We start from the raw sequence: 23,863 nt of genomic DNA, 5'->3' as shown, positions 1-23,863 counted from the left end.
TTAGGAAAACTTTCATCAGTGACTCAAAACCTATATGGAGTTTTGGCACCATGTTTGAGTTCACAACTCTTTTCTACCCTAAAAATTGCAGCTTTGTGATTCATGTTTGAAACTAAAACTTTGAATGAAATAAGCATTTCATTTATTGCTTTCAATTGCAACAGTAAACAAATTTTCAAGTGGGACCTAATTAAACTGAAGAGCTTCTATACACCAACAGAAACCATCCACAGAGCAAACAACCTACAGAATGGGAGAAAATGTTCACAAAGAATGCATCCAACAAAGGTCTAATATCCAAAATATGTAAGGAACTTAAATCCACGAGCAAAAAACCACCCCATCAAAAAGTGGACAAAAGACATAAACAGACACTGTTTCTGAAAAGAAGACTTCTTCTGAAAAGAAGACCTACAAGAAGCCAACAAACATGAAAAAATGCTCCACGTCACTAATCATCAGAGATATGCAAATCAAAACCACAATGAGATACCATCTCACACCGGTCAGGATGGTTATTATTAAAAAGCCAAAAAAATAGCATGCTGGTGAGGCTGCAGAGGAAGGGGAGTGCTCATACATCGCTGGTGGGAGTGAAATGAGTTCAGCCACTGTGGAAAGCAGTGTGGAGATTTCTCAAAGAACTTAAAACAGAGCTACCATTCGACTCAGTAATGCCATTATTGGGTATATACCCAAGGGAATATAGATCATTATACCGAAAAGACACATGCACTTATATGTTCATCACCGCGTTATCCACAAAGACATGGAATCAACCTAGGTACCCATCAGTGGTGGACTGGATAAAGAAAATGTGGTACATAGACACCATGGAATCCTATAAAGCCATAAAAAAGGATGAAATCATTTCCTTGGCAGCAACACGGATGGAACTGAAGACCATTTTCCTAGGCAAATTAATGCAGAAATACGAAACCAAATACCACATGTTCCCACTTATAAGTGGGGGCTAAACATGGAGCACACATGGATGTAAACATGGGACCAAAATACGCTGGGGACTACTAGAGTGGGGATGGAGGTGGGACGTGTGTTAAAAAAACTACCTATTGGGTACCATGCTCATTATCTGGGTCCAGTATACTCATGCAACAATCCTGTACGTGTACCTCCTATATCTAAAAATAAAAGCAGAAATTTCAAATAAATAAATAAATAGATACTTGCTTTTCTCCTTATAGATCTACCCTTGGGATAGGATAACCCAACCTTTTCCCAGTGCCCCCAAACAGTGCTGGGAATGAGAGTCCTCAATGCAGCCTAACTCATGGGAACACAGACATCATCTGTCACAGAATGAGTTCAGCCTCAGCAGCTCAGATGCCACAACCCTTCTAGAATCCCCGTCCATGAGCCTACTCAATGCTCCATGAAGAGCCTTCTCCCAGGAGTGTGGAAACTGAGTAATTCTGAATAGTCTGACATGGAAAAGCTGGAAAAATTGTTAGGAAAACCTTGGAACGAAGCTAGTGTTTTCCTCAGCTAGAGAGACTGTGGCTAAAATTAGCACAATGAAAAACATATTTGTCTCTTACATACAATGGATGTAGAATATAATTATGGGCTGTGTTTCTGTCTGGGATAGAGGCAAGGGAGGAGGTGCCAATGTCTAGAACGCAGAAGGAATAAAGGACTGTATATTCCACGCCTAGGCTCCTTCTGCACCCTGTAGCAAACACAGCGCCTTGGTGACTTGGGTTCTCACTCCGGAAATACCTGTAACATCAAAATTTGACTCCACTTGTATGGCCAAGAAAAATTTCAGGCAGGTAAAATTTAAAATGTTCAGTCTGTGCAGTACTTGCGTTCCTATCAGTAGGTACCAGTAAAAAGTAAATTAATATCACTTCTTTAGCCTGTCTAGAAAAAAGTGGCAAAAGCATAATTAGTGTAAAAATATAAATACCCTGGCTCCTTCGACATATTTAACATTTTGTATTTTAATTACTTTACAGAATAATTGCTGCTGCTGGGAGTTATTTCAATAACACATTCATTTTTTTCTATGCCTCCTAAAATGAGAAAAAGTGCAGGCAGTTTAGGATAGTTTATTATGTTGTATTTCCCAGTATCTCTCTGAGCCACAGTTTCTTCATCTGTAACGTGGAAATAAAGACTGCTAGCCAAGGCCGGGTGCAATGGCTCAAGCCTATAATTCCAGCATTTTGGGAGGCCAACGTGGGTGAATCACTTGAGCCCAGGAGTTTGAGACCAGCCTGGGCATCATGTTGAAACCCCATCTCTACCAAAAATACAAAAAATTAGCCTGGCACAGTGGCATGTGCCAGTAGTCAGGAGGCTGAGGTGGGGGGATTGCTTTAGCCGGAGAGGCGGAGGTTTCAGTGAGACAAGATCGTGCCACTGCACTTCAGCCTAGGTGACAGAGTGAGACCCTGTCTTTAAAAAAAAAAAAAAAAAGGTGCTAGACTTATTTGACTGCTAGTCATTACTTGTAGTGATAAGAGGAAGTAAATATAAAAACACTTTCTAAACATCCAATGTCATTTCAACAGTAAACAAAGAATCGTTAACATTTGGAACATGAATGCTTAGAACTGTGCTACGTCTGTTTTGTTATTTAATCCTCACAACACAGCTACTGGCATCCCATTTTATGGACATGATGACTGAGGCCTAAGGACATGAATTTACTTTCCTCAAGTTATACAACCACTAAGTGGTGAAGCTAGAACTCAACGCCCAGGCCTTCCGATGTTGGAGGCACAGTTCTTTGTCACTCGGTGTTTCGCAATAACTGTGGTAACAATTTAATATGAATGTGAGTCCTGGCATTAATCCACATTATCTAACTGCAAAATTTCAGGAGGTCTCATTCTCACACATGAGACAGTTCTTACAACATTTTGAAAGACGGTCCACTTGCTCCTAAGTAGTTTTAGTTTCAAAAGTTCAGATTCCCATTTAACAGGTATCTTTCAATGATTCTAAGCTCTGTGCTTTCACCTCACACATTGCCATGCACTGTGTGGAAGAAACAATAGGCTTTGTGTTCTTTTTAAGCTTGGTGGAACTAACTACTCACAGGGCAACCCATGCCTCTGAACTAACCCCTTTCAGCGAACTCAGAGATCCACGGCCACATCCAGTGATTGCTATCACATCCAAATGGCTGGCAAGACTGTTTACTTATCCTCACTGGCAGCTGAGGCAAACAAACAAACAAACAAAAAAACTCATACTCCCAAGTGACCAGTATTTTCTTTTAAACCATGCTTTAAAAACTACCTTTATCACCCACACCCCACCTTCCTCCAAAAGTTTTTATCTGTCCTCTTGGAATTTAGAAGTCCTGCTTCCCTAAAAGCTCAAAAACTGGATGTCTCTAACAGGATTGTTTTTTTTTCTAGTCTGGGAAAAATGCCTCGGTAAGAAAAGCATACAGATACGTACTTTAAAAAAAGTGTAATGTTCATAAACCTGATTCAAAGACTATTTCTGCAACATTCCATGGATTTTATTTTTGGCATTTTTACAATGTGAAAATACAAAACTACACAGAGTCTCCATTTCAGGTCTGTTTTAAGAGTAGAAGAACACACACACACATAGACACAACATCTAGGAATAAATAACAAATACATAGAGCATCTCAATTTTCATATTGTCCATCTAACCCTTATCTGTGGCATTTTTATAGCAGTATTCACAGAGCACAGTCAGCAGAATGCACAATGCATCACTTGTTTTCAGCTCTATTCAAAAATCTCAGTTCATTCAATTAAAAAAAAAAAAAGCCCTTAAAAACAGCCCCTAAGCACGAACATTGCTATGGGAAAGCTGGGCTTATTGATTCAGTTCTTCCTGCCAAGAGAACAATGCCGAGAAACAGAGCGAAATGTTTCCAAATGATTTTTGGCAAAAACTTGGAAGAAAAAAACCCCGTGTATTTACCTGTACGCAGAGTTCCTCAGGTGAGGCGGCAGTTAAAGCAGAAAATCTAATTCTTCTGGAAGTTTTTGTCTGGAATGGACTCCAGGGTCTTCCTTCTGAGCTGTCAGGTAAAACCCCCCTCCATGTCTGGGCTGTTTTCTTTTGCAGTTTTTCCCAGTGAAACTCTCGTCATTTGCATAAAATCTACTTGTAGCCTATAGGACTTTTTGAGTAGCTACTTGTTAAATCGGCTGTCTTGACATGCTCTTTCAAGCATGACATCATAAATCTCCATGGAAACCGTAACCCCACCTGCCGACATGCCAACATTACCTGTCAGGCAAAGACTTAAACAGTCATCTGAAATTGTTCATTAATGAAACCTTTTTAGGGGCTTTGGATCTCTGCACAGTATAATTTGTGCTGTTGGCAGAAACTGAGCCGGGAACGATGGCTTCATTTTCAAAGCCTGAGCTGTTTTGCAGAAAACAGTGATCAAAATTATAGGCGTTCGTTAATCTGCCCCTCCCTGTCTAACAATGCACTTAATTGGTGGAAGAAAAACCTACAGCGGCCATGCGTGTCTCCCTCTGCAGGATAAAGTTACCTTGAAAACTCAGGTCTTGAAAAACCTTCAACTGATACTTCTTTTCCACTCTGTTCTCCACCAGCCCCCTTCCTAGAACTTTTTACCAGCAAAACTTGCAAAACAGGTTCCCTGCCAGAGTGTGTATGTGTGTGTGTGTGTGCATTTCCCCTTGGCTTCTATGGCTGCAGAGGTGGTAGGAAAAGGTGTGGAGAATTTTTTAACTCCTTCCTAACATATCCAGATATTTTGCATGTCTATTCTAGTTTATGTAAATTACCAGAATTACACTGAAATCTATTCTAGGCTTTGGAAAATCGTCCGTAGGCTCTAAGATACTCAATATCTGAGTCCAGCCATCTTTCTTCTTACCTCTAAATCCACTGCAGCCACAGCTCTTACTCCCCAGGTCTAAGACTGCTGACCACTAGGCACCAGAAAATTTGAATAGGACTGAGTTCAAACCCATAGGAGTTTATCATAATGTTATCAAGTCGCTGTCATATGCCACAGTACAAAGTTCTTCAGTGGGACTCAGCAGGAAGCTGAATGAAGTTACACACGCAGAATGAGCTGAGAAGCACTTTAAGGCAGCCGCGAGCAAGATGTGACACTGCAGAGTTTTGGCAACAGCAGTAGCTGAACAAGCTGTCTGCTGTAACTTGCCACAGATCCCCTTGCAAACTGCAACAGATTCAGTGCATCTGTCCTCAAAGGTCAGAGAGCAAACATTAACCTCTACACCTTGCTGGGTGCACCCAGGTATTTAAAGAGAGCAATCATAGGTTAAAAAAAAACTCAGAATGACTCTTTGCATAGCAGGGAATTGTAAATGCTTTGGATCCTCTTCTCCAATGATTCTGCAAGCTTGGCATTGCCATAGTTCACAGTCAACAGATGGGAGGTTACCTTTGAAGGGAACCAAGAACTACCCTGGTTTAATACCGCAGCCAGAGTTGGAGCACTCCTTGGAGGCAAGACTATTGTCAGAGATTCAATTAATGCCTCTGTGAGATGAAAATACATCCAGATGAAACCCACACTTGGGCTTTATACCCAGTGGGGCACAAACACAACGTGAAACAAACAAAACCAGATATAACCAGATCTAGGCTTGATTCAGTCAAATCTGAACATGGGGTGGAGGCACTATTCAATTACAGTTATTCTTCAAAGTTCCATTAGAGAGAAGAGCAAGTGCAAGTTGATTCAGCAGTCAGAGTGGTTATATATTATGCCAGATCTTCCCTTTGGGTTATTTAGGAAATTACAGTATCTCAGCTTTGGCTTATTGAATTCAGGCTTGGAAAAGAGAGCGACAAGAGTCAGAATGTAAAGGCAAATGGAGAGAGTCCAGAAATAATTCAGATGGGAAAGCAACTCCATTAACCGTTTCCTCAGTGAGCAAGCAGAGGTAAACCCAAGAGAAGAATTTGTAACCAGCAATGACATTATTATGATCAAGACACAGAGATCTTGAACAACTTAGAGCAGGGAAAGTGTTTGGCAACAAGGATCCCAGCAATAAGCACAACACATGAGGGCTGGGCAGAAATGCCAAGAGTTGATTAGAGGTGACCAGTCCAGTGACGATTTTTCCTACCATCCCTAAATGAGGAAACCATCTCGCTAAGCCTTAATGACATTGTGATTTGCCTGATGGCAACCTTAGCATCATACTAATCAAATCAGAGCTCAATAAATGCATGTAGATGAGCTTTTTTTTTCCTTCTAAATTTAACTACATCATAGGTACCTATGATTGACTTGGAGAGCAAATAAGATTCTCTGTCTTGAATTCACTTCAACAAACCTGTTTTATAGCAGAGGTAGAAAACAGGCCAGGAGCAATGGCTCGTGCCTGTAATCCTAGCACTTTGGGAGGCTGAGGTTGCAGGATCGTTTGAGCCCAGGAGTTTGAGACCAGCTTGGGCAACATAGCAATACCCTGTCTCTACAAACAGTGCAAAAATTAGCCCGGTGTGCTGGTGTGTGCCTCTAGTCCCAGCAACCAGGGAGGCTGAGGTGAGAGGAATGCCTGAGCCCAGAAGATTGAGGCTGCAGTGAGCTATGTTTGCACCACTGCATTCCAGTCTGGGCAACTGAGTAAGAACATGCCTCAAAAAAAACAAAAAACAAAACAAAAAAAAAAACAAAGGAAAACTCCTCACTGAAAAAGCTCACAAAGATAAAAGAATACAAACAACTGGTGAAAGACCTTAGACTTAACTATTTATGGTCTGAATTCTTCTTTCTTAAGAAACATGAGCCTAGTGCAGTGGCTCACGCTTATAATCTTTGGGAGGCTGAGTTGGGTGGATCTCTGAGGCCAGGAGTTTGAGACCAGCCTGACCAACATGGTGAAACCTACTAAATACAAAAAAATTAGCTGCGTGGTGGTACATGCCTTTTATTCCCAACTACTTGGAAGGCTGAGGCAGGAGAATTGCTTGAACCTGGGAGGCAGAGATTCCAGTGAGCTGAGATTGTCCATCGTACTCCAGCCTGGGCAACAAGACCAAAACCCCATCGACAAAAAGAAAAAGAAAAAGAAAAAGAAAGGAAAATAAAGAGAAAAGAAATATGAATTGGAAGTTGTCAGGTAGAAAAGGAATACTTTCTTTCAAGTGAAATATCAATATTTTATCATTCAAATAACCAACCTTTATCTCATTTAAGTCCCACAGCAATAGTATGATGTAAGAATAATCATTATTCCCATTTTACAAATGGAGAAACTGAGCCTTAGAGAGGTTAGGTAATTTCAGTAAGTTTACATGGCTATTAAGTGTTGGAGCTGAGATTTAAAATCAGGCTGACCCAAGATTTAAACCCAAAACACCTGCACTTAGCTACCAGGCACTGATACTCCTAGTTTAATAAAATTGCTCCTAATTGGGATACTAAGATTCTAACTAAACAAAGCCATGCTGAAAGGATTTATGTAGTAGATGAGCCTGAAAGTGCATACTGGATTGCAAAGGGTCAACGCAGACCTTCTGCAGATCCTCCGAGATACGGAGTTAACAGGTGGTACTGGAGTCTGGGGTAGTTCAGACAGAAACATCAGCACAGCAGCAGACTTGGAGAAGCAGCATGTATTTAGCTGCAGGCTGTATTTAGTCCTAGAAAGACTGCACGGAACAGAGTTAATGCATTGCAACTCAGGGCTTAGCTCTCAAAACCCCAGGGCAAACAGATCTCTAGGATGTAGATAAGGCTAATGAAATAGCAACTCTTAAGAAATATCTCCAGTCTGAAGTTCTGGTCTAGAGAAAAACTGTCAAACATGACAAACATAGAAAAAAACCATATACATTTCATAAGACCACACTACAAGTATTACCAAAAGATAAGAATACTTGGATTCTTTAATGAAACAATGGATCCGAACTGTGGTGATTCTCTAATGCTAAACCCTTGATCTTTGGCTCTGTGTTTGATTGTAGTTGTTGCTTGTTTTTAGAAATTATCCGTTTACATTTTGTCGGCTGTTGCTGTGGTGCAGAGGGGGATGGTTAATTTCATGTTTCAACCTGGCCAGGTTATGGTGCCCAGTCGTTGGGTCAAACACCGGTGTAGATGTTGCTGTAAAGGTATTTTTTAGGTGTGATTAGCATTTAAATCATTAGACTTTGAATAAGGCAGATTGCCTACCATAATGTGAGTAGACCTCATTTAATCAGTTGAAGACCTTCAGAGCAAAGACTGAGATCCCCCAAAGAAAAAGGAATTCTGCTATTGCTTCTGATATTGTGAAGAACTGTAACCAATACAGCTGATACCTCCAACATGTATCTGTCTAGTCTTGTTTTCTGGCATAGGGTCCAGTCCTATTTTATCTCCAAATGTCTAACAGTCATTTTCACTTGGAACAACCACTGTCATTTCAGACACAGCTTGTCAAGACCTAAACTCAAGCCATTGTTTAGCATTTAAATAGCATGAGCCACATTTAAGAGAGAAGAAGAATAGACATACAGTACTTGCTGTCAAATTAAGATGGAGGAATACAATTAAGTCCATCAGTTGTTACACTAAATGGTAGTGGACGGAATTTCCCATTAAAAACAGACTACCGAATTAGGCTGAAAAAGCAAAACCAAGTTTTATTTGTATGTAGTTTCTTTTTTTTTTGAAACAGAGTCTTGCTCTGTCACCCAGGCTGGAGTACAGTGGCATGATCTTGGCTCACTGCAACCACTGCCTCCTGGGTTCAAGCAATTTTCCTGCCTTAGGCTCTGAGTAGCTGGGATTATAGGCATGTGCCACCACACCCAGCGAACTTTTGCATTTTTACTAGAGACAGGGTTTCACCATATTGGCCAGGCTGGTCTTGAACTCCTGACCTCAGGCGATCCGCCTGCCTTGGCCTCCCAAAGTGTTGGGATTACAGGCTTGAGCCACCGCACCCGGCCAATATGTATGTAGTTTCTAATAAACATGCTCATTACAGGTTGAGTAACTGTTATCCAAAATGCTTGGGACCAGAGGTGTTTCAGGTTTCAGATTTTTTTTTTTGGATTTTAGAATATTTGCAGTATATAGCTACTAGTTGAGCATCCCTAATTCAAAAATCCAAAATCTGAAATGCTTCCATGAGCATGACCTTTGAGCATCACGTTGGTGCTCAAAAAGTTTCAGATTTGGGAACATTTCATTTTGGATTTTCAGATTAGGGATACTCAACCTGAGTTAATACAGAGACATTGAAAATAAATGATAAGACATATCTGACAGATGCAAACAAATGTAAATCAAGAGTGATAATATTAAAAAAAAGCTGACAGACACTAAACAGAATGAAGAGGTCATCTGGTAATGTTAAAGACATAACTTATCAAGAAGGTGTGATAGCAACTAAAAACCTGTGAATCAGAAATTCTTAGGAATGAAGGGAGAAAAAGATAAAAATACAATTATATGGGAGACTTCATTATACTTTGCTCAGAAGTGAACAACCTTAAAAAATAAAGACTGAGAAGAAATGAATAATACAAGCAACAAACCCAACACATATGTGTGTGTGTGTGTGTGTGTAGAGCATACAGAATAGATAATTGTCCATGACTATCTATGCAATACTTATAAACACTGATTGTATATTTTATTCTAAGAAAAACTTTGTAAACTAATCTTTAAGCGAAATTTAAAAGTAAGAGTTTTACAGATTGCATTCTCTGATCACATCTAACAAAATTATAAATGAATAATGATAGCTTCAACTTCTTGGAAATTAAATATTAAACTAAATATTCCTGGATCATTCCACACTCAAATCAGACCCAAAGGTTTGTACTGTTTTCAGTAAAGAGATACCTCTTTGGCAGTGCATGCTATGGTTTGGATATTTGTCCCCTCCAAATCTCATGTTGAAATTTCATCCCCAAAGTTGAAGGGGCCTAATGAGAGGTGTTTGAGTTATGGTGGCTGGTGGATCCCTCATGAACGGGATGAATGCTCTCCCTTAGGGGTGAGTGAGTTCTCACTTTCTTAGTTCCTATGAGAACTGGTTGTTAAAAAGAACCTGGCACCTCCTCAGCACTCTTGCATCCTCTCATACAATGTGATCTCTGCAAATAGAGGCTCCCCTTTTGGTCATGAGTGGAAGCATCCTAAGGCCCTCACCAGATGCAGAGGCCCAATCTTGAACTTTCCAACCATCAGAATCAAGAGCCAAATAAACCTTTATTCTTTATAAATCACCCAACCTCTGGTATTTTTTACAGTAACACAAATGGACTAAAAGAGGGCAGATGTTAGGTTTTGTACTTTTTATTTTTATTTATTTATTTTATTGAGACGGGGTCTTGCTCTGTCACCCAGGTTGGAGTATGGTGGAATGATCGTGACTCACTGCAGCCTTGACTTCCCAGGCTCAAATAATCCTCCCATCTCAGCCTCCTAAGACCATGTTGCTCAGGCTGGTCTCGAACTCCTGAGCTCAGGCAATTCACCTGCCTCAGCCTCCCAAAGTGCTGGGATTACAGGGATGAGCCACTGTGCCTGGCCTTGTACTTTTTACATAATGTTCAATGCCAACCTCAAAAGGTAGATCCCTAGTAAATAAATGAGCATTTGAATGAATTAATCCAAGAACATACCTGCAGGAAGAATGAATAAATGGCAAAGGCTCAAGCTTCATAAGAAAAGACAGGAAGGACGATCTGGACATTTGCAATATGAGTTCTGCATCTATGCACTGAACTGAATCACACTGGTCTTTTTTAGATCCCTCAATACTGAAAATTTCCATCTAATTTTGTGGCAATTTCCTCTAGCTGATTACCACTTTCCAGGTGTCTCCTGACACTGCCTAGCTAGACTTTGGTTCTTGCCTTTCCATACTTCCCCACCTACCCCCCGGCACTCCTTAGCAGGTTTTCTAGTATAATCTCATCTTGATTTCTTGCAGAGCTTTCCTTAATATAGCACTGTTCTCAAGATAATGTTCTTTTGCTCTTCCATATCGCTAATTAAAATGAAAGCTAATGCTGAGGTTGGTGGCACCCAATTAAACATGGATCAAAAGCGATGTGTTATGAATGATCCCCATTTAGGATTCCTTTGCTCTTTTTCTGCATTCTGGGTGATTAACGTCAACTGTAAGTCAATTTTGCAAGTAAAACTACAACCCCTGAATTTAGTCTTTTTAATTGTTCAGTTTCTGCTGCAAGATGTCCTATTATGTAATAGTCCAAATCTTCTGAGATGACCTTTGAGTCACAAGTCAAAGTGTCAGTCCTCAGCCGGGTGCAGTGGCTCACTCCTATAATCCTGGCACTTTGGGAGGCCAGGGCAGGTAAATTCACTTGAGGTCAGGAGTTTGAGACCATCCTGGCCAACGTGGTGAAACCCCATCTCTACTAAAAATACAAAAATTATCCAGGCATGGTGGCATGTGCCTGTAGTCCCAACTGCATGGGAGGCTGAGGCAGGAGGCTGAACCCTGGATGTGGAGGTTGCAGTAAACTGAGATTGTGCCACTGCATTCCAGCCTGGGTGAGAGAGCCAGAGTCCATCTCAAAAAAAAAAAAAAAAAAAAGGAAAAAATAAATCAGTCCTCTGGGAATCATATCCAGGCTAACTCCTTCATCTCATCCCTTGAGGAACATCATCTCTCTTAGATATCAGCTTCTTCTTTCTGTTCTTTTTTTTTTTTTTTACTTTTGTTTTTCATCGTACCCAAATGTAAATGACTATTGTTTCTGATCACTGACCACATCCTGATTGTCTTTAGACATATCTAAGATTATCTGGAATTTCTCTGAGGACAAGAGATGTTTTTCTACTGATTGGATCCTATCATATTCTTTGCTCACGGGCCTCACACATGCAATATTATAAATTCTCCAGCTATGACTTGTGATTCTGTTATGATACTATACTCCTTTCATGTGCAGTGGTTGCTCTGAAATTGGTTAACATTTTCTTGGTTTTCACTTTCTGTAGACTCACCACTATGTATGCAACTGCTTCTTTATTATTTATTTATTTTTGAGACAGTCTCACTCCATTACCCAGGCTGGAGTGCAGTGGTGCGATCACTGCTCAGTTCACAGCAGCCTTGACCTCTGGGCTTGGATGATCCCAACTCAGCCTCCCGAGAAGCTGGGACTACAGGCATGCACACCACTGCTTCTTTAGTGCCAAACTCCTTTTCTTCTTCAAATGATTAAAGGCAGATCCAACCAGGACACTAGTACTTCATCCATTCCAGGATGAGCATTAAATCTCATTCACACTTACTGACAAGAGGCAGACTGGTCCCCAGTCCAGTCCTTCTTTTCCTTAGCATTTCAGAACATCTTTCTGTTTCATCCCCCATCAGAGAGGTGGTGTGATCTAGAAGTTAAGAGCAAGGCTCCCACACACAGGAAGATAATTGGATTTAAATACTGGTGCTGCCACTTACTGGCTGTGTCCCCTCAGACAAGCCTGAACTGCTTTGTGCCTCAGTTTCTCATTCTGTTAACTATAGTTAATAGTAGTGCCTACCCCACACCTGTAATCCCAGCACTTTGGGAGGCCAAGGTGGGTGGATCACGTGAAGCCAGGAGTTCAAGACCAGCCTGGGCAACATGGTGAAACCTCATCTCTACTAAAAATGCAAAAGTTAGCCAAAAATGCAAAAGTTAGCCAGGAGTGATTGCAGGCACCTGTAATCCCAGGTACTTGGGAGGCTGAGGCAGGAGAATTGCTTGAACCCAGGAGGCAGAGATTGCCGTGAGCCAAGATTGCACCTGCCAAGATGCACTCCAGCCTGGATGAAAGTGTGAGACTCCATCTCAAAAAAAAACGAAAAACGAAACAAGTAGTAGTGCCTACCCAACAGAGTTGTAGAGAGGATGGACTATACTACAGGTTCAAGATCTCTAACCTGAAAATTCAAAATCTGAAAAGCTCCAAAATCCGAGATTTTTGAGTATCAACATAACACTCAAAGGCCATGTTGGAGCATTTAGTATTTCAGATTTTCAAATTAGAGATGCTCAACCAGTAAGTATATAATGCAGATATTTCAAAATCCCCCCGAAAAAATTGAAATCTGAAATATTTCTGGTCCCAAGTATTTCAGATAAAGGATACTCAACCTGTAATACATGTAAAGAGAAACAGCACGGCAATTTTAGCTAATGGCAGTAATATGTTCTCCTTACAGTCTTTTCCCCCATTATAAATACTTGTTGAGAAAACAGTGCTAAAAAATACTGAGCATGTTACTGGCTTTCTCTGTGTTCTTCATAATTCGTATAAGGATATTTCTTCCCTCTTCCTATTGTGGCTTATGAATTATTTCTTTATTTTTTATTTCTATAGGTCTTTGGGGAATAGGCAGTATTTGGTTAAATGAGTAAGTTCTTCAGTGGTGATTTGTGAGATTTTGGTGCTATTACTATTCGCTCTGCACACAGTATACTAGATTTCTTAATTGCTTAAAAAAAATATGTCATTTTCCTCCAAAAGTTTAGGTAAGAAACTGTTCTGAGGCTGGGCGCAGTGGCTCACAACTGTAATCCCAGCACTTTGGGAGGCCGAGGCAGATGTATCATGAGGTCAGGAGTTTGAAACCAGCCTGCCTAATATAGTGAAACCTCATCTCTACTAAAAATACAAAATATTAGCCAGGCATGGTGGTGGGCACCTGTAATCTCCAGTTACTTGGGGGGCTGGGGCAGGAGACTTGCCTGAACCCAGGAGGCAGAGGTTGCAGTGAGCCAAGATTGTGCCATTGCACTCCAGCCCGGGTGACCGTGAGAGACTCTATCTCAAAAGAATAAATAAATAAAATAAAAATAAAAAATAAAAAAAGAAACTGCTCTGTAAACTCATATCCAGTCATTAGTTCACACAACTAAGTAGCTGCTTCTACTAAACATGGCTATTCTCCTATCATTTCGCCATTGGATTAGAATAAATTAATAGCTCTGAAGAGGAAATTCTTAGCTGAGTCTAGTTCCGTTTCTAAACTTTTTACTTATTTATTTATTTACAAAACATGCCTAGTTTTTCAAAACCTACACTTTCTACAACATTAGCCTTTTATCCAGATCTTCACCGTGGCCGAAGGCTGCGACTTACTGAACAGTATATAGTATACATGTATCTTTAGTTCCAATGAGCCTCACTTTTCAGCCTTCGCTGGCAGGTACCTTCATAAATATAGATGCATATATGTAAATTTTGAATAGACAGATATAGATCAGAGCCAAGACAAATATGACAGATGCATATCTAATGAATTTGGAGTTTTTCACTCGTAACAGAGGGTAATACATGTATTCCCCAAGGTATAAACTGACTCCCTGAGATCTACAGCATACAGCATAATCCATGCTAGAGTTCTGCAATTTGATTTGATACCATTAAATTCATCAAAAATTTAATTGTCACAAAAATTTAATCATCACAGAGACATAGATGCCATTGCTTATAGATAGAAATATCTGTTAATATGTGTATATTCTGTATAAATGCCAATGATGTCATTGTACAGATAAAGTGCTAGGCATAACAAAATTGATAAAATAATCAATTACATTGGGAGAGCTGATGAAAGAAACTAGAGCGGGAAGATTTTAGTCTTAAGCTAGATTCCACAGCCAAAACCTGAATACAACAAACATCCCAGTGGGTACTAGAGCCAAGAAGCTACTATGAAGCGAAGTGACATATGCCACTTCCAGGCCAATATATTTAAGAGCATGTGTACAATCCATCAGCTCTGTCTCTCTGTCATGGTGATCTGGAATCCATGTGTTTAGATGGCATGATCGCAAGAGGGAAGTAGCCAGAATTCCTAAGTCGCCGTGAGAATAAGATTTGCGTGCATAAGAAATCAAATGTTTCTGTGTCATACCAGAAAATACCACAAATATTAGCAAATCACAGGGTTAATTTGTTAAGTAGCATAATCTATTCGGTTAGTGCAAAAGTAATGGAAAAAAACCGCAGTTACTTTTGCACCAACCTAATAGACAATCCTGATTAATACATCAGCTTTAAGACATACTTGTCTTTGCAGCTTTCTTATGATAACTCATATTTGATGTGGTGTTGTTGTTGTTTTAAGAAGAGGTCTCGTTCTGCTGCCCAGGGTGAAATGCAGTGGTACAATCACAGCTCACTGCAACCTCAACCTCCCCGGGCTCAAATGATCCTCCCACCTTATCCCCCTAACAGGCATGTGTCATCATGCCCATCTAATTTTTGTATTTTTTGTAGAGTAGGGGCTTTCCCATGTTGCCCAGGCTGGTCTCAAACTCCTGTACTCAAGTGATCCACCTCAGCCTCCCTAGGTATGGAGATTACAGGTGTGAGCCAGCTCTTCTGGTCTCCAGAGCAGTTTCTATACGAACACATTCAAAGGAGGGGACGGTTGAGGAGGGGACCCTAAGGAGGCCTGAGGGGCACTCAGACAGCAGCAAAGCCGTGGTCTGATGGGAGAAGCCAGAAAAATGACCTCCTGGCCTCACTGACCCTGTTTCAAATGATCATATTGTTGTTCATTTTCTTGTCTCCTTATTTTTGCCCCCTGTAATGTTCATGTTAAAGAATAATCCCAGCCGGGTAAAGTGAACCATGCCTGTAATCCCAGCACTTTGGGAGGCCGAGGCAGGTGGATCATCTGAGGTCAGGAGTTCGAGACCAGCCTGGCCAACATAGTGAAACCCCGTCTCTACTAAAAATACAAAAAATTAGTCATGCATGGCGGTGGGTGCCTGTAATCTCAGCTACTTGGGAGGCTGAGGCAGGAGAATCGCTTTAACCCAGGAGGCAGAGGTTGCAGTGAGAAAAGATTGTGCCATTGCACTCCAGCCTGGGTGACAGAGTGAGACTCTGTCTCAAAATAATAATAATAAAAATAATCACATATCCCTCTTGCTCTTTGTTGGACACGTCAGAATTTTAGGTTAAAATGTATTATTAATTTCTCTTATGGTCTGACCACATCACATAAAAGAATCCACATAGACTAACTGAAACCACAAAGTAGATTCTATATACCAAGTAAGTTAGGTAGAAATTCTGTGAGTAGCTGGGAGTAAAGATTGAAAAATTAATTTCAGAATGGTTTCTGAGACTAGGAGTAGAAAGTTGGTTTCTGCAGGTGAGAAGCCATCAGACATCTATTCATTAGTGAAGACATAAAAAATAGCATTTCCAAATGCTATTTGGTTACACAGCGACCACAACTGTGAGGGATTGCTGGACTAAAGAGCTTTCTGAACTCAGAGTTTTTAAAAGAAGCAACTTTCTTTTTATATAAAGTACAGATAGGAATCTATTTTCTATGGTTACTGGTTATTTAATATGCTCTGGAATAGAGTAAGATTTGCTTTTTTAAAAATTATTATTATTATTATTATTATTATTATTATTATTTTTGAGATGGAGTCTCGCTCTGTCACCCAGGCTGGAGTGTAGTGGTGCGATCTTGACTCACTGCAACCTCTGCTTCCTGGGTTCAAGCAATTCTCCTGCCTCAGCCTCCAGAGTAGTTGGGACTACAGGCGTGTGCCACCATGCCCAGCTAATTTTTTGTATTTTTTTTTTTTTCACTAGAGACGGGGTTTCACCGTGTTAGCCAGGATAGTCTTGATCTCCTGACCTCGTGATCTGCCCACCTCAGCCTCCCAAAGTGTTGGGATTACAGGTGTGAGTCACCACACCCGGCCAGATTTGCCTTATTAAAGAAATGGCAATAGAAGTCATGTCTATGGCTCTATTGCTTGACCCAATGTGATGTACATGATGTCAACAAATTTTGGAAAAATTAGAGGTGGAAGAAAACCTTGAAAAAAATCAAGGTCCATAGGCCCGTAACGAATGAGAAGACCATAAACTGGAATTTTTTTTTTTTTTTTCCGGAGACCTCTGAGGACAGGAGGAAATTCTGGCCCTGGTTCAAATGTTGACTTTTTAACTTGGGGGAAAATTACTTAGCCATTCTTAACTTCTTAGTTAAGAAATCTCTTCTTTCTCACTGCTCAAACTGCAATTAATCATTCAATTCTGTGGCTCTGTACCCCTTTCTATCTGTACCATCTATCACATTCTAACTGTATTAGAAATAGTGGCTTGTTCCTTCATGCAACAGATATTTTGGATCTAGCCTAATCTAGGTTGTGTATTCCCTTAAATGCTGAGTTTACAGAGATGAGAGAAGAAATGGGTGGTAAGACAAGGTTTCTACCTCCAGAAGATTATTCTAGGTGAGAAAAAGAAATGTAAAAAAAAAAAAAAAAAAAAAAAAAGCGTAATGCAACCTGATTAGATGCTACGGTGTAAGTACTGCAGTACTGCAATGTTATGACCATCTCAGAAGGCCTGACATCTGGGCTAGATCTTGAAAGACTATTCTTTATATGTGAATGCCTATTTCTTTTACTGAATTGAAGACAGGGTTAGGTCTAGTGGCTTCCATTCTTCACCAATACCTTTACCGTGGTACGTGCCAAACGAATATATATGGGATGAATAAATAAAATAAATATGAATACCAAGCACTGAATGAAAGAAAAATACCAGTTTCAGAAATGTAATAAAGTTATTCTTTAACAATGGAAAAAATTAACCTCTTCAGGCACTCAAATACTTGTTGATAATAAAGTCAAGTGAGGCCACGCGCAGTGGCTCATGCCTGTAATCCCACCACTTTTGGAGGTCAAGGCGAGAGAATTGCTTGAGGCCAGGCATTGAAGACCAACCTGGGCAACACAGCAAGACCCTGTGCCTACAAATAATTTTTAAAATTGGCCAGAAGTGGTGTCATGTGCCTATAGTTGCTACTCAGGAGGCTGAGGTGAGAGGATCGCTTGAGCCCAGGAGTTCAAGGCTGCAGTGAGCTGTGATCACACCACTGAACTCTAAACAAGAGCGAGATCTTGTCTTGAAAAAATTAAAAACTCAAATGATTTTAACTACTAATTTTAAAATAGCCTCTGAGACTCTTTTTTGGGACACTATAAACCAGAATATTATCACGCTAAAAGCTGCCAGTGAAACAGTAAAAGATTCCATCATTGTATTTCTCAGTGCTCCACGATGTAGATACTATTGTCCTTTGACAAATGAGGAAACTGAGACAGAGAAAGATTAAGCCATTAAGGTTGGGTACAGTGGCTCACACCTATAATCCCAACACTTTGGGAGGCTGAGGCGGGCAGATCACTTGAGTTCCAGACCAGCCTGATCAACCTGGCAAAACCCCATTTCTACTAAAAATACAAAAATTAGCTGGGCATGGTGGTGCACACCTGTAATCCCAGCTGCTCAGGAGGCTTGAGGCACAAGAATGGCTTGAACCCAGGAGGTGGAGGTTGCAGGGAGCCAAGATTGCACCACTGTACTCCAGCCTGGGTGACTGACAGAGTGAGACTCTGTCTCCAAAAATAAAATAAAATAAAATGAAAAATAAAAGAAAGAAAGATTAAGCTATCAGCCCAAATAATATAATTAGCATATTGTGAAGGCTGGATCCTGATCAGTCCTGCCTGCCTCCAGAACCAGGCCTTTAGCTGCCAGGCAATAGGGCTGTACAGCCTGATTGCCCTGCACAATTAAGGTTATGCTGACAAGAGTCCTTAACGATCACAGCTACTATTATGCAGACCAGCATTATGTTGCAATAAGGGCCACCCACATTTTTTGAAGACTGTAAAGGGAGTTAAGGTGACCTCTTAGCCTTTCAATAATTTTGACTAAGGAAAACCCTTGACCAACATATTTTTTAAAGACAAACAGAAGTTTTGCAACCGTGAATCTTCCAGTGTTTGATGTCAGATTTTGAAACATAAGGCATGTTCTCATTCTTCTTATGTTTAATAGCAGGAAATTAGAACCTAGATTTTCAGTCGGGTATGGTGACGCACTCCTGTAGTCCCAGTTATCTGGGGGTGGGTGGGGGGGTGGGTGCTGGGGCAGGAGGATTCCTTGAGCCGGGGAGGTTGAGGCTGCAGTGAGCCAAGATCATGCCACTGCACTCTAGCCTGGGCAACAGAGCAAGACCCTGTCTTCCAAAAAAGAAAAAAAAAAAAAAGAACCTAGATTTTAAGAGATTTCATGTTAGACGCCAGATACATCATTTTCAACATCTTATTCTCTATCTTGCTGATTGGCTCTCTTCTTATCAAAGACACTTCTCTGAGAGGAAGCCAGAAAAACAGCCGCCAGAAGAGCATCTGGTATTAAGAGGCTCAGTATCTGGAAGAGAGCATCAGATGTGTGTTATCTGACTTCCTTCTTACAGCTGGCTGTGTAATCTTCCCGCAAAGGAAGCCTGGGATAGTCCATACTGAGAAGGTCCAGGAGGAACAAATGGCATTGCAGAGAGGAAGAGAGGAAAGGGGAAATGGGTGGTAGGAGAAAAAGAATGGAAAAGACAGAAGATGAGATCACGTCTGCAGCAATTTCATAGGCCATGTCTACACTGATCTCTGGTGTTTACAATGCTGGCTGGAGTTTGCTTGCAGAAGTGCAGTGATAGTGTTAGGGGCGTTTGAACCAGAGCAACTTCATCTTAAATAGGAGCTACGTAAAATGAGGCTGAGACCTACTGGGCTGCATTCCCAGATGGTTAAGACATTTTACGTCACAGGGTGAGATAGGAGGTCATCACAAGATACAGATCATAAAGCCCCTGCTGATAAAACAGGTCACAGTAAAGATGCCAGCCAAAACCTATGAAAACCAACATGGCCACAAGAGTGACCTCTGGCTGTCCTGGCAACATCAGGAAATTATCCTATATGGTCTAAAAAGGGGAGGCATGAAAATCCACCCCTTGTTTAGCATACCATCAAGAAATAACCACAAAAAAGGGCAACCAGCAGTCCTCAGGGCTGCTCTATGGAGTAGCCATTCTTTTATTTCTTTACTTTCCTAATAAACTTGCTTTTGTCGGGCACGGTGGCTCACACCTGTAATCCCAGCACTTTGGGAGGCCAAGGCAGGTAGATCACCTGAGGTCAGGAATTCAAGACCAGCCTGGCCAACATGGTAAAACCCCATCTCTACTAAAAATACAAAAATTAACTGGGTGTAGTGGTGCATATTTGTAATCCCAATTACTCAGGGGCTAAGGCAAGAGAACTGCTTGAACCTGAGAGGTGGAGGTTGCAGTGAGCCGAGATCGCGCTACTGTACTCCAGCCTGGGCAACTCCAGCCTGGGCAACAGAGCGAGACTCCATCTCAAAAACAAAAACAAACAAAAAACTTGCTTTCACTTTACTCTACAGACTCGCCCTGAATTCTTTCTTGTAAGAGATTCAAAACCCTCTCTTGGGGTCAGGACCCCCTTCCTGTTAACAAGAGAATAAAAATGTGTACATAGATTCATGCATTAAAATCTCTTCCCTTTTGGAGGGTCAGCGTGGAGTACAAAAGTGGCAGAAAGACAGAATGTGACTGGTTCATCCCGCATTATCCAGAGAAGGGACAGCTGGCCAGCCATGGCAGAACTGGCAATGTACGTAACAGCAGATCAGAGCTGGAGAACACCAAAAGATATTCATTACTCCTTTCAACCTTAATTACAACTAGGCTCCCCTTGTAATTGTTTTAATCAAAGCCACCATTATTGCAGCAATAGCAATAATTAGGACACCACAAATAAGAAGAGTAACAATAATCATTATTTTTGACATGGAAAGATACACCATTTTTGACGGGCCAATTTCTATATTTCTCAGCAAAACTGATACTTTCTTTTTAGAGACAGGATCTGATTTTTGGGCTTCAGTGATCTTCCCACCTCAGCCCCCTGAGAAGCAGGGACTACAGGTGTGTGCCACCACACGCGGCTAATTTTTTAAACATTTTTTGTTGAGATGGGGTCTCGCTGTGTTACCCAGGCTGGTCTCAAGCTGCTGGCCTCAAGTGATCCCCTCGCCTTGGCCTCCCAGAGTGCTGGGATTATAGGCATGAGCCACCGTGCCCAGTCCCTTTTTAAAATTATCAAAGAATTACAGCAGGATTCTTGTTCTTTTCTCTTCGTCTGGGTTTACTGACTGTTGGAAGTGTGAAGAAAAAGCAAACATGAAGTCCATAAAGCACGGTTCACATTTTTAGCCACTCAGATAATGATTCCCTAGAAGAGAAGGTTGAATTTAAGGAAGAATATGAGATTGAGAATAAAGCATAGATTTCAATTATTCGGGCTGATGCCAATCCCCATTTCCATGGATAATCAAAGGCTGAGTGGGTTAGACATAATTTTTGCACCTAACTGGGAAGACAGCAGAGTTAAAACACTGAGCTTGTCTCCTTCGTGTGGAAATCAGTATCATCCTGCCCTTCTTCCCACCCCCACCCATCACACTTATGGTTAAGTGCTTTCTGCTTCCTTCCCTACGTTCTCCATACTCAAAGGTCAATCTGATAACACACCAGTGAGGTCAGTAGAGGAGGCCTCATATCTCCTGTGACCGCAAACCTGCTCTATCTGCTAAAAGTCATTGCACACAGCCAAGAAACAAAAACATCCCTAGCCACAGTTGGGTAATGTCTATGTGGCTGTCAAAATAACCAGAGGAAACAGGTAGGTGAAGACAGAAAGCTAGCACAAAGCAAGGCCTGCAGAAGGAGCACATCTGTGATTCAAAAGAAAAAAAAAATGTCAGGCACAGTGGTTCATGCCTGTAATTCTAGTCCTTTGGCAGGCAGAGGCAGGAGGATCGCTTGAGGCCAGGAGTTCAAGACCAGCCTGGTCAATAGAGCAAGACCCCCGTCTCCACTACCAAAAATAAAAAGCTAGCCTGGGCATGGTGCTGCATGTCTGTAGTCCCAGCTAGTCAGGAGGCTGAGGTGACAGGATCTTGAGCGCAGGAATTCTAGGCTGCAATGAGCTACGATCACACTACTGCACTTCAGCCTGGGCAATAGGGCAAGAACCCATCCAAAAAAAAAAAAGAAAAAAAAGAAGAGCAGAAACAAAACCCTAATGTCAGTTTTTTAAGGAAAAGGAGTTACCACAAGTCTGTATCTGTAAGATCTATTTTACCCTGAAAATAAATTTATGTATTTGTGTATTCATTCATTCATTTGCTACTTCATTCATTCACAGTGCTAAGCACACCGTGCTTTCAGGGTACACAGCAGTTGGTACCATGCTTTCCTCAGTGAGGTAATACCCCTTCATTACCTGCACTTTAGATGCGTTTAGATGTGTTTGTGGTTGAACATGGGAACACTGTTTTGGGGAACTGCATACTCTCTAGGCCCTTCCTCTCTGGCCTGGCCTCCTGTTCTCTTGCTATATTGGCAAAGAAGACTGAGCTTGCAGGCAGAAGTTTCCTACACCCGGCTTCCTCCTCCCAAGCCCCCAAAGAGATCCGGAACAACTCAGTAGTATGCACAGTCCACTAAGCTATCCTTTACCTTTCACAGTGAAGGTAAGTTTACTTTCCTTGATGTTCATTAAAGAGCGAGCTACCCGAGGAGAAATGAGAGCATATTCGTACCTGGTCTCTCAGCCTCTCTTGGTGACCCATGATTGCAGAGGCGTGGTGGGGATACTTCTGCTTCAGATGTTCTAGGAACGCTTCTCTCTTCCGATCCATCTCAGATGTTTGCATTCCCAGTATTTCCTTGGAACTTCGGGGTCCCCCTAGGGTGTGTCTCCTTGGGATATTGCGGGAAGACTTGGAAACTGAACCACGACTGTTTCCATTAGAAAGGCGTTCCTTGGTTCTGCGGCATTCTGCATCTTCTAGTGATGTTACATGCAGATTGCCTTTCCCTTGTTCTGAAAGACAAAAAAATTCAGTTCACAATTAATGATTTCCCACTAGAAGTCTCATTTGCAGAACACCAAGAGAGTTTGTGGCAGTTGTTAATGTATGAATGTTAACTTTGCACATCTTCTTTCTTTTTGTTTCTTTTTCTGCTTTGCAGCAGTCAGGGGAAAAAAATCCACAATCAAAGAAATACGAAAAATCATACTTTAGAAATAAAGATGTTCACTGGGCATGGTGGCTCCTGCCTGTAACCCCAGCCCTTTGGGAGGCTAAGGCAGGAGAATCACTTGAGCCCAAGAGTTCAAGACCAGCCTGGGTAACATGGTGGACCCCTATCTCTACAAAAAATTAAAATTAGCCAGGAGTAGTGGTGCACGCCTGTAGGTCCCAGCTTATCGGGAGGCTGAGGCAAGACAACCGCTTGAGTCCAAGAGGTTGAGGCTGCAGTGAGCTATGATCGTGCCACTGCATTCCAGCCTGGGTAGGTGACAGTTGTGAGACCCTGTCTCAAAACATAAAAAAAGAAAACCCACAAGAACACTTGGTTAGGTTACTTCTGTGCAGGCAGTTGGGTTATTCCTTATCCTTGTCTGTAATTATAGAAAGAATTAACTCCGGCTGTGCGCGGTGGCTCACGCCTGTAATCCCAGCACTTTGGGAGGCTGAGGCGGGCGGATCACGAGGTCAGGAGATCGAGACCATCCTGGCTAACACAGTGAAACCCCGTCTCTACTAAAAATACAAACAAAAAGAAAAAAAAATAGCCGGGCGTGGTGGCGGGTGCCTGTAGTCCCAGCTACTTGGGAGGCTAAGGCAGGAGAAAGGCATGAACCCAGGAGGCGGAGCTTGCAGTGAGCCGGGATCGCACCACTGCACTCCAGCCTGGGCGACAGAGCGAGACTCCATCTCGAAATAAAGAAAGAAAGAAAATAAAGAAAGAATTAACTCCAGTGATTCTGATTATTTCTGTATTTTAAATAACAGTTTCATTCTGGTAACAGGATTGTTATATAAGCTCAATCAGATTTCTGAAACATTTGCTTCATCACCAAGAAAAAAAATAGCTATCACCCTGTACATAAGTAATTATTGACACACATGAACCATTTGACAATTTTATTT

The 23,863-nt window shown here is 41.4% G+C and overlaps 1 protein-coding gene across 10 annotated transcripts in view; it reads right to left on the bottom strand.

Annotated features, from left to right (window-relative positions):
* Positions 1–23,863, bottom strand: part of KIAA1217 (KIAA1217 ortholog) — an 839,027-nt gene that overhangs the window by 310,150 nt on the left and 505,014 nt on the right. For 8 of the 10 annotated variants that reach the window (XM_050804835.1, XM_050804844.1, XM_050804834.1 and 5 more), the window contains one exon: positions 22,466–22,749. In XM_050804835.1, coding sequence (XP_050660792.1) covers positions 22,466–22,749 — 284 coding nt within the window. Of the gene's footprint in view, positions 1–3,936; positions 16,394–22,465; positions 22,750–23,863 lie in introns of those variants that run through there. The other 2 variants (XM_050804839.1, XM_050804840.1) reach the window with 2 other exon arrangements.

The sequence above is a fragment of the Macaca thibetana genome, chromosome 9, assembly GCF_024542745.1.
Source record: "Macaca thibetana thibetana isolate TM-01 chromosome 9, ASM2454274v1, whole genome shotgun sequence".
Lineage (NCBI taxonomy): Eukaryota > Metazoa > Chordata > Mammalia > Primates > Cercopithecidae > Macaca > Macaca thibetana.
The sequence above is the reverse complement of the archived record's forward strand: the minus strand, read 5'-3'. Positions and strand labels throughout refer to the sequence as shown.